Source organism: Leucopleurus acutus (assembly GCF_964270905.1).
Source record: "Leucopleurus acutus genome assembly, chromosome: 13".
Classification (NCBI taxonomy): Eukaryota; Metazoa; Chordata; class Mammalia; order Artiodactyla; family Delphinidae; genus Leucopleurus; species Leucopleurus acutus.
In genome coordinates this window covers 89,727,262-89,742,798 of record NC_139155.1, presented here as the reverse complement: position 1 = coordinate 89,742,798, position 15,537 = coordinate 89,727,262, and the positions used below count along the sequence as shown (strand labels likewise).

General features: G+C 63.5%; 1 protein-coding gene across 1 annotated transcript in view; it reads right to left on the bottom strand.

The window, feature by feature from the left end:
- The window catches only part of FBRSL1 (fibrosin like 1), a gene marked incomplete at its 3' end in the record, with an annotated part of 84,864 nt that overhangs the window by 27,380 nt on the left and 41,947 nt on the right, over positions 1–15,537 (bottom strand). The window contains exon 5 of the mRNA XM_082852861.1: positions 5,280–5,309. Within this exon, the coding sequence (XP_082708987.1) occupies positions 5,280–5,309 (30 nt within the window). The remainder of the gene's footprint in view (positions 1–5,279; positions 5,310–15,537) is intronic.

Here is a 15,537-nt window from a genome sequence, read left to right as displayed (position 1 = left end):
GACACCAACCGCAGCCATCTGGCCGCCCGGCTCCGGAGCCTCCTGGCAGCTCAGGCCGCCTTCCCCGCCAGCACTGAGCGCCCAGAGCAGGGCCGGGGTGAGGCGTGGGGAAGCATGTAGGGGTTCTGTGGCGAGGGGAGCATCTCAGGGGGCGGGGGGCCTGCATCCCGGGCGTGGGCTGCCCCCGGGGCAGGGCCTGGTCCCGCAGAAGGGGAGGCGGCGGAGAGGTTTTCCATCTGTCTGTCTGTCCCTAAGTCTGCGCGTCAGCCTCCGGGGCTGGGCTGGTTGGAGAGGCCTCGCGGGTTTCCGACTGTCCATGTCTGGGAGGCACACTGTCCTCAGCATGTCCACACCTCGAGCCAAGAGGCAGAGCCCGAGGCCGGTGGGCAAGGGGCGGGTGGGCCGGCAGGAGCCCGGGGCTGGGGAGGCAAGCAGGGCAGGAGGGGCAGCTGTAGGCCCTGGAGGTACAGCTGCTCTCAGACCCTGACCTCAGATGCTGGCGGGCGCGGGGGCGCAAACCGGCCAGGAGACACGGAGCCCTGATCTTCCCGCCGCCCTGCCCAGGAGGAGGCCTCCTTGGGGCTGCCTGCCTGGCACGCCATCCCCAGCGCCCAGCACGGGTGTGGAGTCAGCGCCCACAGACCCCGCGCACGGGGCTCCGCCCTCACTCTCCCGCCCCACCTGCACACCCAGCTGCGTCTCCGCAGCCCGGGGGGCTTCTGACCACTGCTTCCAGTCTGCTGTGCACCAGGAAGTGTGACAAGTCAAGCTTGTCCCAGCTTCGTTCAGCCTGTTCGCGGCCAGGCTCCAGGGGAGGCCAGGGCACTGCTGTCAGCGGACGGTGTTTTCCTTGCCACCTGTGCTCTCGCGGCCTGGGAAAGGCAGGGCTCTGCCCCCGAGTGCGGCAGAGGGCGGACGCCTCTCTCTGCTCTCCCCGCCCTAGGGGGTGGGGAAGGCGGGGGATGGTAACTTTGGCCGAGGTCCCAGGCAAGTGTCCACCCTGGCCCTCTGACCTGCGCCTGCTTTTGGACGGGCCCAGAGGAAGTTACTCATTGCCCAGAAACCCAGCTCGGGTAAAGGACAGAAGGAACTCCAAAGGTCTCTCCAAACCCACCACCCCAACTCAGACCCAAACAGCCTCGAGTAACCGGGTGTCACTGCCATGGAGGAAACAGAGAGGTCTGGCCCGCAGGTGATACCCTTGGTGCGTAATTCGTGTCCCTGGGGAGCACTGCCAGGGGGAGGCTGTGTGTCACAGGAAGGTGGCTCCCCACCACACTTGGATCAAAAGCTGAATTTCTTGCCATGACTTTTTACAATGTGGCCTCTCTGAGCTCAGCCACTCTCTCCCTCCCTCCCTCCCTCCTTCTGCTTCGGCCCCACTAGACATTTTACATCAACATCATCCCTGCCTCACCACGCAGGAGGTGATCAGTCAGGTTGTAAGATCAATGATGTGGGAAAGGGGAATGCAGATCAGATGGCTGGTGCTACAGCTGCTTCTGTGGATTAAGAGGTGGCTATGAGGAAGGAAGCCACATGCCAAGAGTGGCCAAGCAGAAAGACAGAGAAGCCTGATGACCACAGAAAGGCCATGCCAGCCGGGAGGGTCCACATCCGGGCCTTTAGGTGAGAAATGCAAACTCCTTCTCTAGTCCAGTTCCATTACAGCTTCCTCCCTGACATGGGGCCATGTGGTAGACAGTTGGCGTGTGCACCTTGAAAGCCAGGACAGAGGTAGGGAGTTTATCGCGTAGGCAACAGAGGTCTCTGCATCCTTCTGTAAGGGCAGAGATGTGAGCTGGCGAGCAAGGAAACTGTGCCACGCCCAGAGGAGAGCTGGTGAGGGCAGGGTGAGGGCAGCTGCAGCCTCCAGACCTACAGCCCAGGCAGCCACGCAGGGCCTGGCGAGTCACAACAGCCCAGCCAGTGCTGATCACACACATCCCCGTCCCGGCGGCAGAAATACCAAGATTTGTCCATGCTGGTTGGTGAACCGCCCTGGGGCCCTAGCGGGGGCCCCTATCCCAGGGGGCAGCTCTGGGAAGCCCCAAGACCTCCCCACCACCAGGCAGCTCTTGGGCTCCGTCCAGGCCCCCTTCTCCGAGCGGCACCATGGTCAGCTGCATGGAATCTCGGCCTGGCCTCTGGCCTGCATCTCCAGCTGTCTGGAACACACCCTAGTGTCCCAGAAGCCCCATGTGCTCATGGAGAAGGCAGACTCGGGTGACCGGGGAGGAATCCTGTACCTTTCCCTGGCTCATCAGCTGAGAGGCTCTCTGCAGCATGGCCCGGCTCCGCCCACTTCAGGGGGCCCATCGCCCCACAAGTGGCAGGCCCAGTCGCCCTGTGCTAGCTCACTCAGAGCTCACCGTAGCCCAGCAGAGGCACCCCATCACTCGCGGAGCAGGTGGCGACAGTGGGAGGCTTCTCTCTCCCTCCCCCTGCCTGGGCCCCACTAAGGCCTGCCCGCGACGGAGCCAGGGGCGGTCACATGCCCATATCGCCTGTGCAGCCCACTGGGGGCCCACCGCCATGGCCACGCCGGGCGCCAGTCACCACGGGGAAGACTGGGCTCTGCCCCTCCTCCTGGGGAGCCCCGGACGCCGAGGCCCGGTAAGAGTGCCACGGGGTCAGCCCCGGCGCAGAACCCAGTCTCTCCCAGCAGAGGCCTCCGCAACTCGGACCCTGGCCTTCCCAAAGACCCTCCGAGTGGGGCGCTTCCCTCACGCTGCACGGGGAATCGCCAGGAGGAACTGCTGGTTCCAGACCCCACCCCAGACCCGACCAGAGCGAGCTCCCAGGCCACCCCCGGTGACTGCGCCTGCTGTGCCCGTCAGCCCTCGGCCAGGCTGAGCTCGGGGCCACGGCCAGTGCACGGGTGGGCGTGAATGCAGAGGAGGCCAAAGCCACGGCCTCCGGCTAGCCCTCGGTCACAGCCTGCGGGCCTCGGTGCCCGGGGTTGACGGCCCTGGGCAGAAGTTCTCGGCGTGCCTGGTCGGAGCTGCCATGTGGGGCTGTGCCCTGGCTCGGCCCCTTCCAGCGCCTGGTCTCCACTCCAGGGTCCTCGCTCAGGCAGGAGGGGTGGAGGGTGAAACATGCCAGACCCAGCGCTGACCAAGGGGCCCCTGGACAGAGCAGTCAGCTGCCTCAGGGTCTCAGAAGCCCCTCCCCACACCCCCTCAAAGCAGCCCGTGGCCTCAGAGAGCGTTTCCTGCAGATCTGCAATTAAAGGAGGTGCTGAAGGTGATGGCCCAGCGCAGCACTTTCCCAGGTGCTGCGATCTAATACATTAACGACATCAGGAGTGGGGCTTCCCTGGTGGCGCAGTGGTTAAGAATCCGCCTGCCAAGGCAGGGGACACAGATTCGAGCCCTGGCCTGGGAAGATTCCCACATGCCGTGGAGCAACTAGGCCTGCGAGCCACAACTACCGAGGCCTGCGCTCTAGAGTCCACGAACCACAACTACTGAAGCCCGTGCATCTAGAGCCCGTGCTCCGCAACAGGAGGAGCCACTGCAATGTGAAGCCCGCGCGCCGCAACGAAGACCCAACGCAGCCAAAATAAACACATAAATTTATATATAAAAAAAAGACACCAGGAGCGACAGCTCCTGCGGAAACGCGGCACCTGTCCCAGTGCCCACCGGCGGCCCGTCACAGGACGGCTGAGGGGCAGCACTCGGGACCACAGACACTTCCTAGCTGCCCTGCCCTCTGGCCACCTTCCCCGGATGGTCTAGACCGCAGCAAGGACTCCACGCAGAGCTTCTGGGCCCCTCGCCTTGGGCGGCGCACCCCCAGCCTCAGCCGCCCACACCTGTTCCTCCTCCATTCGCCGCGCGACTCCTGCCCCCTCTCGGCCCGTGGGATGAACGCTCGCCCAGCCCAGACCCGCGCCCTACCTCATGAAGCTGGTCTTCCGGATGCCAGGCACCCGCTGCAGGCCCGCCCTGGCCCTGAGCACCCTGCTAGCCGGCCTGGGCTCTCTCCACACTGCTCACGTGCTCATAGGCTGCTCTGTGCTCGAACGCGAAGCCTGTGCGAGGGGGGCTGGCCGTCTGTCCGTCCACAGCTCCTGCCCACGCAGGTCAGGACACACCACAGAGGCAGCAACTGAGGCTCTCACACCGCACAGACCCCCCGATGGGACCACGTTCCAGTTCACAGAAACTTGCCTGGACGCCAGTCGGTATTCAGCTGCCCTTCCATCCGCCTCGCATGAAGAGCCCTCATGCACACTGGCCCCGCTGCCTGGACACTTGTCCTCCTTGGTGCCCAGCGCCACCCGCGGGGGCCCCGCCCTGAGGACAAGGGGCTCCACCACGGCGGCGCGGCCACCTCCTGCCGTCCCACCACCGAAGGCCCTTCAGGTGGGCTGCTAGCTCGTCCACCAAGGACGGCGTGCCCAGCCTGCCCGGGTTCCAGCTGTGTGACCTCAGGCAGGTTCCTTACCCTCTCTGTGCCTCGGTCTCCACTTCTACATCAGATGGCGACAGTCCCTGCCCCACAGGGCTTTGGGGCGGTGAGTGCCAGGCGCCTGCACCCGCTGGGTCTCACGCCTGTGCCTGCTGCTGCTGGGCGCTGCCCCTGAGAGCCAGTCCCGAGAGGCGCCCCCAGCTGCATCCCTGCCCACACAGAGCTCAGCACACAGTAGGTGCTCTGCAAGTAACTGCTGAGCCAAGAGCTCCTCCCCTTCCCCCAGGACACACAGGGCCCTGCAGATGGCCAGGACCAAGGTCTCCTGCACCCCAAGGGCCAAGGCAGGAGCTGCGGAAAGGAACGCAGAAGGATGCCGGCACCTCTGGGAGGCCCCTCGGCTGTCCCTGTGCTAACTCTCTCACCGCATAAATCCCGAGTTAGTAGAAACTTCATTGTTCCTGGAAAGCGGGGGGTAGGAGGGAATTGCGAGGGGCCAGGCGCTGTTGCTATTAGCGGAAATCTCTGTTTTGGGGTGATATTTACGGCCCCCAGCATGGAAACGCAACAGAGTGTGGCCCCCGCTCTGCCCATGGCTCCCCCATCCCAGGGAACCCTGGACTGAGACAGCTGCTGACAGGCCAGGAGCTGAGGCCCGGTCCTGCAGTCTCAAGGGGCCCGGGCAGCGTCCCAGGTCCCAGCGTGGATGTCTACCGCATCTGGTCCTCAGCCAGGTCAGGGAGGCGACAGTCACCCGCACACCCCACAGGAGAACCACAACCTTTCTGCCTGGTGTCCAGGGCCCTGCCTGCTGGGGTCCAGGTCAGCAGGAGGGGCAGGTGAGGGGGTGGAAGGCTTACCTTGTCATCCCCGTCGCTCTCGCTGTCGCACTGCAGTGGGGGGAAGAGAGAGAGAGAGGTGAGTCAGCGCCCCACAGGCGGGTCGGGTGCTAGGGGCTGAGAAGGGGAGAGTGTGGGAGGGGCCTGGGCTGGGGGGGAGGGCCAGAGGAGGTGGCTCTGGCCGCCCCACGCCCCACGCCCCGACTCGGGGCCTCAGGTCTGGGATGGGGGTGTCCCCAGCCAGCAGGACCAGGGGCCCAGGCACCGGGGGCCAGGAGGGATCTGGGGGCCTAGGCAAGCCCTGGGTGGGGGCCCCATCGAGGACCTGGGCAGGGGGCCGGTTGTGGGGTAGGCGAGGCAGAGGTGAGACAGAGGCGTGCACGTGACCGGGCAGATGCAGGCCAGCACCGGCACGCCCCAGCAGGCCCGAGCTACCCGGTAACCCCAGGAAACACGTGGAGCAGCCCCCCGCCCCCTCAGGCTCCCTCCCAGGTGCTGAGCTCTCCAGGCAGCGGGGGTGCCGCGGTGAGATGCGAGGGGCCCCTGGCTGCTTACGAGGCCGAAGGACCAGGGCTCAGGGGAGGGACTCTGGGCACCGCCTGGGCAGGGAGACAGAGAGGCCCAGCCTCGGGTGGCCTGAAGGGGCCGCAGGGCGGGCGGGGGGCAGTGAGGGCTGGGACCCGTGGAAGACGAGCAGTCAGGACAGCCTGTGCTGCAGGTGCTGCCTGGCGGGGTGGGGGCCACCTGCTCCCCCTGCCCTCCCTGCAGGTGCCCCAGCAGAATCCGCTCCACGTTGTAGCGCAGCTGGTTAAGGGAAGATTGTGAAAATCGTGCAAACAAATCCTTGTTTTCCATTTTCAGTGAGCAGAGCTTTAAAAAGAAACCACAGCAATTTTCCCCCTAAAAGAATATAATCCATAAAGAATCTCTTCCCAGCAACTGTAATTGTGACACGTTTATGTCAAGTGAATTACGCTGCTGAAAATAAATCTCCCCGGGCCGCACAGGAGGGTGATGGGCCCCAGGCAGACATGAGGACGTGCTCCACAGACACGTGCTGTTTCCGTGGGGCCCTCCACCAGACCCGTTCTGCGATCGGGCGCACGCCCTCCGCACCCTGGGGCGAGTCCAATGACAGAGTTCACCGAGTGTGGCGGCCTGCCTGTGCCTTAGCAGGCGGAGAGTGACCCTGGGGACAGGGGGGATCTTCCTGAGGCTGACAGCAGCCCCGTGGACCCTCTGGCCCCCAACCTCGCACTGCACCCTGCAGGGCCTGGCCCAAGACCTCCAGGGCGGGTGTCCCTTCACAAATGGCAGAAGGGACCACGGGCCCAGTCTCCTGGCCGTACAACCACGGTGAGAGGCCAGGTCCACCCCTCATGGCTGGCTGGCTCTAGCAGGGTGGCTGAAACCCAGAGACAGAGCAGGAAGGCGAGAAGGGGAGGTGGGAGATGAGGCTGGAAAGGCGAGTGGCCAGAACGTGCAAAGCTTCACTGCGCAGCGAGCTTGGACTGAGCTTTGTCGTGCGGCCACATGACCGGCACTTCCGGACGCTCTCTGTGCCAGCAGGGAGGGGTGGGGGGAACTGGGGGCTCGTGGCCTGTGGGAGTGCGGCCTGGAGGGGGGCTGTGGGGGACAGGAACCCCTCTGATGCTGCAGAATTAGCTGAGCTGCCAGACACCCCCAATCAGGCCTCTTTATGCCTAACTAGCCCTTGAGGTGGAAACTGCAATCCCATCAAATCGTCAGGGGGCCGGGCCTCGGGCGCAGCACACCTGTCCCTTGGGCAGCCTGCAAGCACCCCTAGGCCTGGCCCTGCTCCACCCCAGGCCCGGTTCCATCCTTTCTGCGCCTTCGGACGGTGCCACTGGTGACAGCTAAATGATCTGACATCGAGGAGGGGGTGAGGGTGCTTTCCAGCGAGTCGGAGCCTATAATTAACCAAAGAGCTCACCGTTTTCAGGCAGCACAGGCTGCCCTGCAAATGAATTCCCGTTATTAAGTCCCACTGAATTAACGTTTAACTGCAATACAGTCGGAATTGAATGAGGCAATTAATCAGGACAAAGAGAGAAAAAGAGCCCCATCTGTCTTGTGGGAGTTGCCTGAGTGGGGCGACCTTCACGGGGCTGCGCTGGGCTGGGCGGGTCCTAGAGCGCATCATCCTGGTGTGGGTGCGGGTCCAGGCGGGGAGTCCACAGAGCAGGGGACAGCCCCTAGGCTCCAAGGGATGTGCTGGGTATGGTGGGAGCCCAAGACATGGGCTCTGGAGCAGACGCCTGCTCTGACGCTGTGCTGCCACCTACGCTGTGCAGCCCTGGGCAAGTACCATGACCTCTCTGTGCCTCAGTTACGCTTCTGTAAAACAGAGCCAACAGCCCACCTACAGGATTGTTGTACAGCTTATATGAGTGAATACATGCAAAGCACTGGGACAGTGCTGGGTGTGTACTCATCATGATACACCGTGTGGTTGTATTTTCACCACCACCGCCACTACCACCACCATCATCACTGTCACCACCACCATCACCACCATCATCACTCAATATTATTACTGTCTTCCAACTAGGCCAAGAATGAGCGTTTCCCCTTTGGAATGGCTGAAGGCCCAAACCTGAGCGTTTCAGGGAGGCGTCTCTCAGCCCTGGAAGTACCAGATCTTGCCTGACCCTGATGGCCGCTGACCAGAAAGGCAGCACTGCTTGGCCCAGATGCGAGCCCAGTATCAACTGTACCCTTCCCTGCTCGCCCCCAGCTCCAATCCCGCTCCGGAGGCAGCACGCCCCTCTACTTGCCTACCAGTTCCTCCCAGCCTGGTCGAGCCAGCAAACAATGAACCAGTAGGACTACTCATCCAGGACCAGCCCCTCTGCCCCTCCTTAAGTCAGCCCAGAGGGTTACAGTCCTGAGTGCGCCTCAGCTCACCCAAGGGACCTCAGACCCCGTCAGCCTGAAGCCTGGGCCAGATGACTCTAATGAGTGGCTGGGGAGAGGCACCCCGCTGGGAGCTCAAGACCACCCCGTGTACGTCAGAGGCAGATGTGAGCTCAGGGTCCCGCATCCCAAAGCCCCAAAGCTCAGCTCTTCCACGTCCCAGGCCACCGTGTCACTTACACTAATACATGGGACGTGGGGATGCCCAAGGCTTAACTGCGTGTCGCCCACGTTCACGGACGTGATGTGACGAGGGACCCATCCATGGGTGGACATGGCCTTGAGACACAGCGTGAGAAGCCATGAGCTGGATGAGGCTTTGTTTGGCCTAACTGGCCTGGCTGGCTTCCCAGTTGGCGCAGTGGTTGAGAGTCCGCCTGCCGATGCAGGGGACACGGGTTCGTGCCCCGGTCCGGGAAGATCCCACATGCCGCGGAGCGGCTGGGCCCGTGAGCCATGGCCGCTGAGCCTGCGCGTCCGGAGCCTGTGCTCCGCGGCGGGAGAGGCCACAACAGTGAGAGGCCCGCGTACCGCAAAAAAAAAAAAAAAAAAAAAGAAAAAAAAAATTCGCTGCCAATATTTAAAAATCTGGAGATTTCCCATGAGACCCTGCATCTTACTGGGAATGCGGAGCCACGTGCCCACATACAGCCCCGCCCAGTGCCAGGCAGGGCTCCGCTGGGCCCCCGCCCCGCCTCTCCTGACGTCCAGGGCCTGAGTGCTGGCCCTCGTCGCATGCTGGGGACAGAGCCCCCCGGTGGGTCCTGGAGCCCGGGGCTCCCCTGCCTTCACTCTCGGTGATGGTGGCTGCTCGTTTCACCTCTCTGAGCCTCAGTTCTTCGTCTGCCGAGACGGGGGGCCTCCGTGCTGCGGTGGCTTGGGGTTAAATTAGTCAGTGTGGGTGGAGAGCTCAGAGCAGCAGCTGGTTGGCAGTCTGGGCTTCATAAGTGTGAGCCGCTGTTGTCGTCATCTCCACCTTCCTCAGTGTCACCCCCATCATCACCGTCATCTTCATCATCACCACTGTCACCCTCGCCGTCACCGTGATGTGCCCCGGCCCCTTCCTCCATGTCACCCGACCAGCCCTCGGAGGCACCTGAGCCATCCACGGGCCTGGGCACAGACACTGTCGCCGGACAGTGCTGCTTCCCTGAGGGCACCTGCACAGCAGGTCTGGACAGCTTGGCCTCCGTCACCGAGACCCTTCCAGAAACCTGGGCAGCTACCTGCTTGGGGCGAGGGCGGCTCACGGGCCTCCACAAACTGACACGGCTGTTCAGCAGCCGCAGAGACGGGCCTTGTTCTGCTCTCAGAGCGAACGTTAATTACGCTGCGCCACAGCAGCGCTGAGGAAGGCTGCCTCTCCCACTCCCCAAACAAAGGCATGAAGAATTCCTGGGCAGGGAGCCCTGCTGCTGAGCCTGTGCCCCCAGCAGATGTTCCAGCACCCAGGGCTGGGCCAAAGTCACCCATGGGGGCGGGGGTGTCCCTCCTGATCGCTGCGGAGTCTCCACTGTGCAACGGAGACACAGGTCGAGGGGCAGCCGGGGGGCTGCTGGAAGGAGGGTGTGAAACCGCCCCGGCCCTTCTTCTCACTCAGGCGGCCCCCCCTCCATCCAGGGGTCCAGCAGGCTCAGGGTCAGTGTGGCCTGGCGCTTGGAGGCGGGGGTGGGCCGGCCCCTGCCCAGCAGCAGGCCCTGACTGCAGAGCTGCTGGGGGCCAAGGAGGGCCGGCCCCTCCCCCCGGCCTGGGCCGGGCTCCCAGTGGGCACCGTCACCTGCAAAGGCCGGAGCAGCTGCAAACTGAAAAAGTAGGCAGGATCCGCGGTCTGTGCGTGAGTGGAAGGTGACAGGACATTCTGTTCAGGCCACCTGAGCGTGGCAGCGAGGAAGGTCTGAGCTGCTGGGCAGCCGGTGCTGACCCCTGCCCTGGGTCGTAGCCATGTGGCCGAAGGTGTGCCAGGGGACGCCCGGGGAAGCCCAGGTGGCACAGTCCTCGGCGTGGGCAGCGCTCGCTGGGCATGTTCTCATGGCTCATGTGTGCCTTTTGCACGCCTGAGTGCCAGGACACGGGAGTCGTGCTCCGAGGCATCTCACACGTGAGCACCTGGCACCCTGTCCAGGGCTGCTCTACCCTAGCGTGTCCCGCCAGTGTCCCACTAGTGTGTGGCACCTGAACAGTCAGGCGACCTGCCGTGGGGCCGCGCGGGCCCAGGAGCGGTGGCTGTGTGGACGGTCCGTGCCTGCGCTCGGGGCGCCCGCCCTTGGCCCCACATCAGCTCCAGCTTATTAAACACTCTGCTTTTTGGAGCCGCTTTGGAAGAACTGGGGGAGAAGAGAGGGGCGTCACTGTCTGGGGAGCAGAGGGACCCCAGCCCGGGCGGAAGTGTCACCTTCGTTTCTGCTGCAAACGCCCTATGGGGATGTAGAACACATGCCAGTTGAGTGACTCAGCTAAAATACAGAGCCAGGTGAGGCGCTGTGAGCCCTGCTGGGCCGCGGGCAGCCTGGGAAGAGGCGGCGCCGTTTGGTTACGCTCTGCAGTGGCAAGGCCACTTCTCATCCTTGTATGCGCACCTCCAACATGTAAAGGAGAACCGCGGCTGAGGGTTTCAGCCAGGCACCCCCTCCCTGTCAGAAGTAGACCCTGGGGGCCCTCGGGGGCGGGGGTGCCAGGAGGGCAGTGCTGGGGCCTCTGCTGTCTCATCTGCGGAATGGGGTGCCCATGGGGTTGTCGGGTGGCCGGCTCTGCAGTGCCGGGAGTTGGGCACACGGCTGGGGAAGGCTGGTACCACCCTCCTTTCAAGGGCAGCCGCAGCCACCAGTGCTCACCGTGGCATAAGCCCACTTCACAGATGAGAAAGCAGAGGCTCAAAGGTTAAAGGGATTTATTTGCGGCCACATGGCCACTGAGCAGGGGCTGTGAGCTGGGTCCGGGCCCCAAATGGCCCTGTGCCACTGTCCACCTGCCCTAGAACCCCAGGCAAGCCCTGGGACCGCAGGGCTGGCAGGAGTGGGGGCAGAAGAGAGGCAGAGGCCCAGAAAACCACAGGGCACGGGGCTGATGCTGTGTTTGCTCACTGGGCTTGCTTCCACACACTTCACTAGGCCCCGCCACAGATCTACCTGCTTATGGACGGGGAAACTGAGGCAGAGCGGTTGGGAGTCCTCCTAGGGCATGGCTGGAGGGTGGGTGAGCAGGGCTCCGGAACCCACAGTCTTAACCTGGCCCATGTCGTCAGGGCCCCACGCCAGCGACTCCCTCGTGGTGGCCAAGACTGGACTGAGGTCCCAGTACTGTCCCTCAAAGAGCCCCTGGCCCCCTCGGCCCAGGAAGTCACAGTCGGCCCTGATTAACTAGGCATGATGCCTGGATGGGGGATCCTGAAAATCCCATTCTTGTTTACTCAGCTAAGTCACTTTTTCTGAGTGTTTAGGCTTTAAAGCAAAACAAAGCACTAATTACTCAATTAACGAGCAATTAAGTTACTGCATCCTAACACCCGAGCCTGGACTGCCGCTGTGAGCAGAGAGAAGGTGGGGAGACCACCGAGCAGGGATGCGCTGTGGGGACGCCATCCGTCATGGGGTGGGCGCAGCGGGGACAGAGGGGCCCGAGTCCGCCTGGGCCAGGTGCTCAGCCCACACGGCCCACCTGCCTGCCCCAGGCCCCTCCGGGCCAGGAGGACTGAGCCCCGCAGCCCGTTCCCCTTTCCCCGCTTCTGCCTGAGCGCCTGTGCCTCGCCGGCCGGGAGCCGGAGCCAGAGGTGGCAGTGGGTGGAGCTCTGGGGGCCGCCAAGCCTGGCTGAGAAGAGATGGCCTTGCAGCCTGGCCGAGGGCTTCGCGGGGCCTGAGAGCCGGCGGGGTGGGGGCTGGGGCCCCTCCTGCACTTTCAGACGCGGCTGAGAGCTGCCTCTGAGGGAAGCCTCCGGGGACACGGTGCGGGTCTTGCTGGCAGCCCGGCTTCATCCCAGGCCCCAAGTCTGAGCTGTCGCTGTGGACGCCGCGGCTTCCGAGCGGCCAGCGTGTGGTCTGTCTTCAGTGGGGAGAGTCTGGGGTGGAGCCGGTGCCCAGTGAGAGGGGCGGCCGGCACAGCAAAAGCCGCCCCTCCCAACCCGCCAACCTCAGGAGGACCTGGAACAAATTCCAGGCCTTCCCACGCCTGGCCTGTGCAACTGGCCTGCTGCCCCGCCCCCCATTCCCCTGCCAGGCTGGCCTTCCCCACCCTTTCCTGAGCTGGGCTTGGGTGCAGTCCTCCACAGCTGCCTGTGCAGTCCTGACCTCGCCCTGCAGCCATCTGCAGTTAGTTGCTCATTTGTTTACCATCAGCCTCCTTCCAGTGAAACCCAAGTTCCCTGAGAACAAAGATCTCATTCTGGGACTTCCCTGGTGGTCCAGTAGTTAAGACACCCCGCTCCCAATGCAGGGGGTACGGGTTCAATCCCCGGTCGGGGAAATAAGATCTCACATGCCACGCGGCAAGGCCAAAAAAAAAAAAAGTACAAAGATCTCATTCCTGCAGTCTAGCGCGGGCAGGGAATGAGTGACTGACTGAATGACTCGGGGTGTACACACAGACCCCGGACAGCAGGGGGCAGGGAGTGAACGAATGAATGACTCGTGGGGTACACACAGACCCCAGACAGCACGGGCAGGGAACGAATGAATGAGCATTTGGATGACTTAGGCGCTGACAACTGGCCGCTCCCACCCTCCTCCTCCCCTCATGGGGTCTCGAGGGTCGGTATCCAGAGGGCGCTTTGGGTGTCACACAGAGTGGGGCTCTGCCTGTGCTGGGGGCCGTACCCACAGCATTGCCTAGCACCTCACATAATTCTGGAATGTTCCCAAAGCTGACAGCCTGCTCAGTATCACCAGAGCCTTGACCCTGTTACGAAAAACACAAAGTTACTTTTCATTTTCTCCCGGTGCAGCTCCCACAGATACCAAGGAGAACTGGGGCATCTCCTTGTGGGTAACTTTTCCAAGAGCGATGAGGACGCACTGCAAGCGCCCCATGGCCTCTGCTCTGCGCATCCGCGCCAGGACTCAGGCCTGGCACTCACATCACGAACGAGTCATTTTCCCCCAGCAACTTCTCTTCCCATCAGTTTCACCAAGGGCCGAACTCTCTGCTTTCTAATTCTGTGCTGGGGTTATGTGGTCCCACCGTGAGGGGCGATGCAGGATGCGGGGACAGGGGGCGCGGAGGGCAGCCCCGTCCTTCTGGGGAGCCCTCCCTGAGCCCTCCGCGCAGGCTCCGCCAGCCGATTAGCAAATCTGCTGCCCCCAGACGGGCCAAACGTGTCTATCCCTGCAGCCCCCATCCTCCGCTCTATGCCTCATCTGTCCCCACCAGCAGCTCCTGGCAACACAGCAGCAGCCACATCACCGCTGAGTGCCAAGAGTGACATCCGCCTCATTCCCGGGGCAAACGTGACGTCCCCAAATCTCCACAGGCCCCACGGGCCACCAGCTCCCCTGACATCCCCCCGCCACTGGCCGGCCACACTGCGACTGTAATTACACCTGCACGTACACACGTGTACTCACGTTGTCGTGTACACGCACACACCTGTACACGTACTTGCACACATGCCCAAGCACACACACACTGACACACAAATGCTCACCTGATGGCTAGGGTCCCACGCACTCCGTTCCCCTTAGGAGCGCCAATGCCACAGGTACCCAGAGAGGCCGGGCCCCTCCTCCGAGCCTCTCCTCGGATGGCACCCTTGCACCCCGAGCCTCGGCACCCTCCACATCCTCTCCCCTTCCTGCTTCATCCGCTCCGTGCAATTTTGCTGACACGACACTCCTCTGACTTGCTTCCCCTCTTTCCCATCTGCCCCCCCCCCCATGGCCTCCACGAGAGCGGGGATTGCTGGGTTCTCTTCAATCCTCTGACCTTGGGGCCTGGAGTGGTACCTGGCCCACAGCGAGGGCACCACAAATACTTGGGGACGGCCAGCAGTCACCGCTTTAGGACCCACTTCCCGCCCGAGCTGCGGGGGAGCAGGCGGGGCCTCGCTGCAGCCTTCGGCTCGCCTCAGGGGCCTCGCTGGGGCCTGCTGGGTCCAGTCCTTCCTCCACGCCTAGGACGGTGGGCCACACCAAACCCGCTCTCCCTTTCTCATCAGCGGCTCTCCCCGCAGCCCTCACTGGGCTGGAATAATGAACGATCCCATGTCAGGAATGAATAAAAGATGGCCCCTGCCGCCCGCCGCTGACCTTTTTGGAGTCGACTGTATTAATATATTCTCCTGTTGTCAGACTCAAAGCGCTAACTGCCTTATGAATTATTTATCAACACAAAAAGTCTTAACCAGAACGGTGTTAACATTAATTCCTAACCTTCTGGGTCCTGGCAGCCCCGCCTGTTCCACATAATTGAATTTCACTCCCAGCGGCCTGCCTGTCACCCACCCGCTCCCCAGAATGACCGTCCCTCCAGCCGTGGCTCCTGGCACATGTGGCCGTGGCCTTGAGGGGTTCCCTAGAGCATCGGCGTCCAGGCTCTAGGGACAGGACCAGACTGGACGAGAGTCCTTGGCTCGTGCGACGGGGGCGGGGCCTCCAGGGGCCTGAATTGCTCAGGGTCTGCTGGCACCCCAGGCTGGGCCAGGAGGGGCGGGCGCCCGCCGCATCTCGCCTCTGCAGCCGCCCCGCAGGCCGAGGGGGCGGGACAGGTGGGGCCGGGGGTAGAAGCTGCCGCCTGTCCAGAGGGGCGGGGAAGGAACCTGGGGAGGGGGCTGTGGTGGCCCCCATGAGCCCTCCCAGAGCCCACTGCAGAGTGACCACGCTGCCCAGAGCTGGGCCTCACCGCCCCCCCCGCCCACCGAAGGCTGCGCTCTGGAGAGGTCCGCAGCCAAGCGCCCCTGAATGCCCGCCCTCAGAAACGCTCATGGTGAACGCTGCTGCCCTAAGCAACTAAGTCAGGGCAACTGGTTACTTAGCAACTATGACAAACACACGAGTGAGAAGCAGCTCGCTGGCCTGGCGAGGGGCGTCCTGAGGCGGCAGGGCCACAGCGCAGCAGGCATGTTCTCGGTCGCCCTCCCATCGAGGGCAGAGGCCCATCCCCTCCCCTCGGACCTGGGCTGGCGTGGCTGAGCCGACCAACGGAAAGTGGCACACGTGCCACCAGGCCAGCCCCAGGGCTGCCTTGCCCCCGAGAGCCCCGAGCCGCCCCACTATCCCACAGGGAGAGCCCCGTGGAGGGCCTCGAGCTGCCATGGAGAGGGTGGGTCTGCGCCCACCCAGGAGCCAGGAGTGTGGGTGAGGCCACCTGCGGCCTGCCGCCCAGCTATGGGGGCAGAACGCCCAGAGCTGAGTGCACA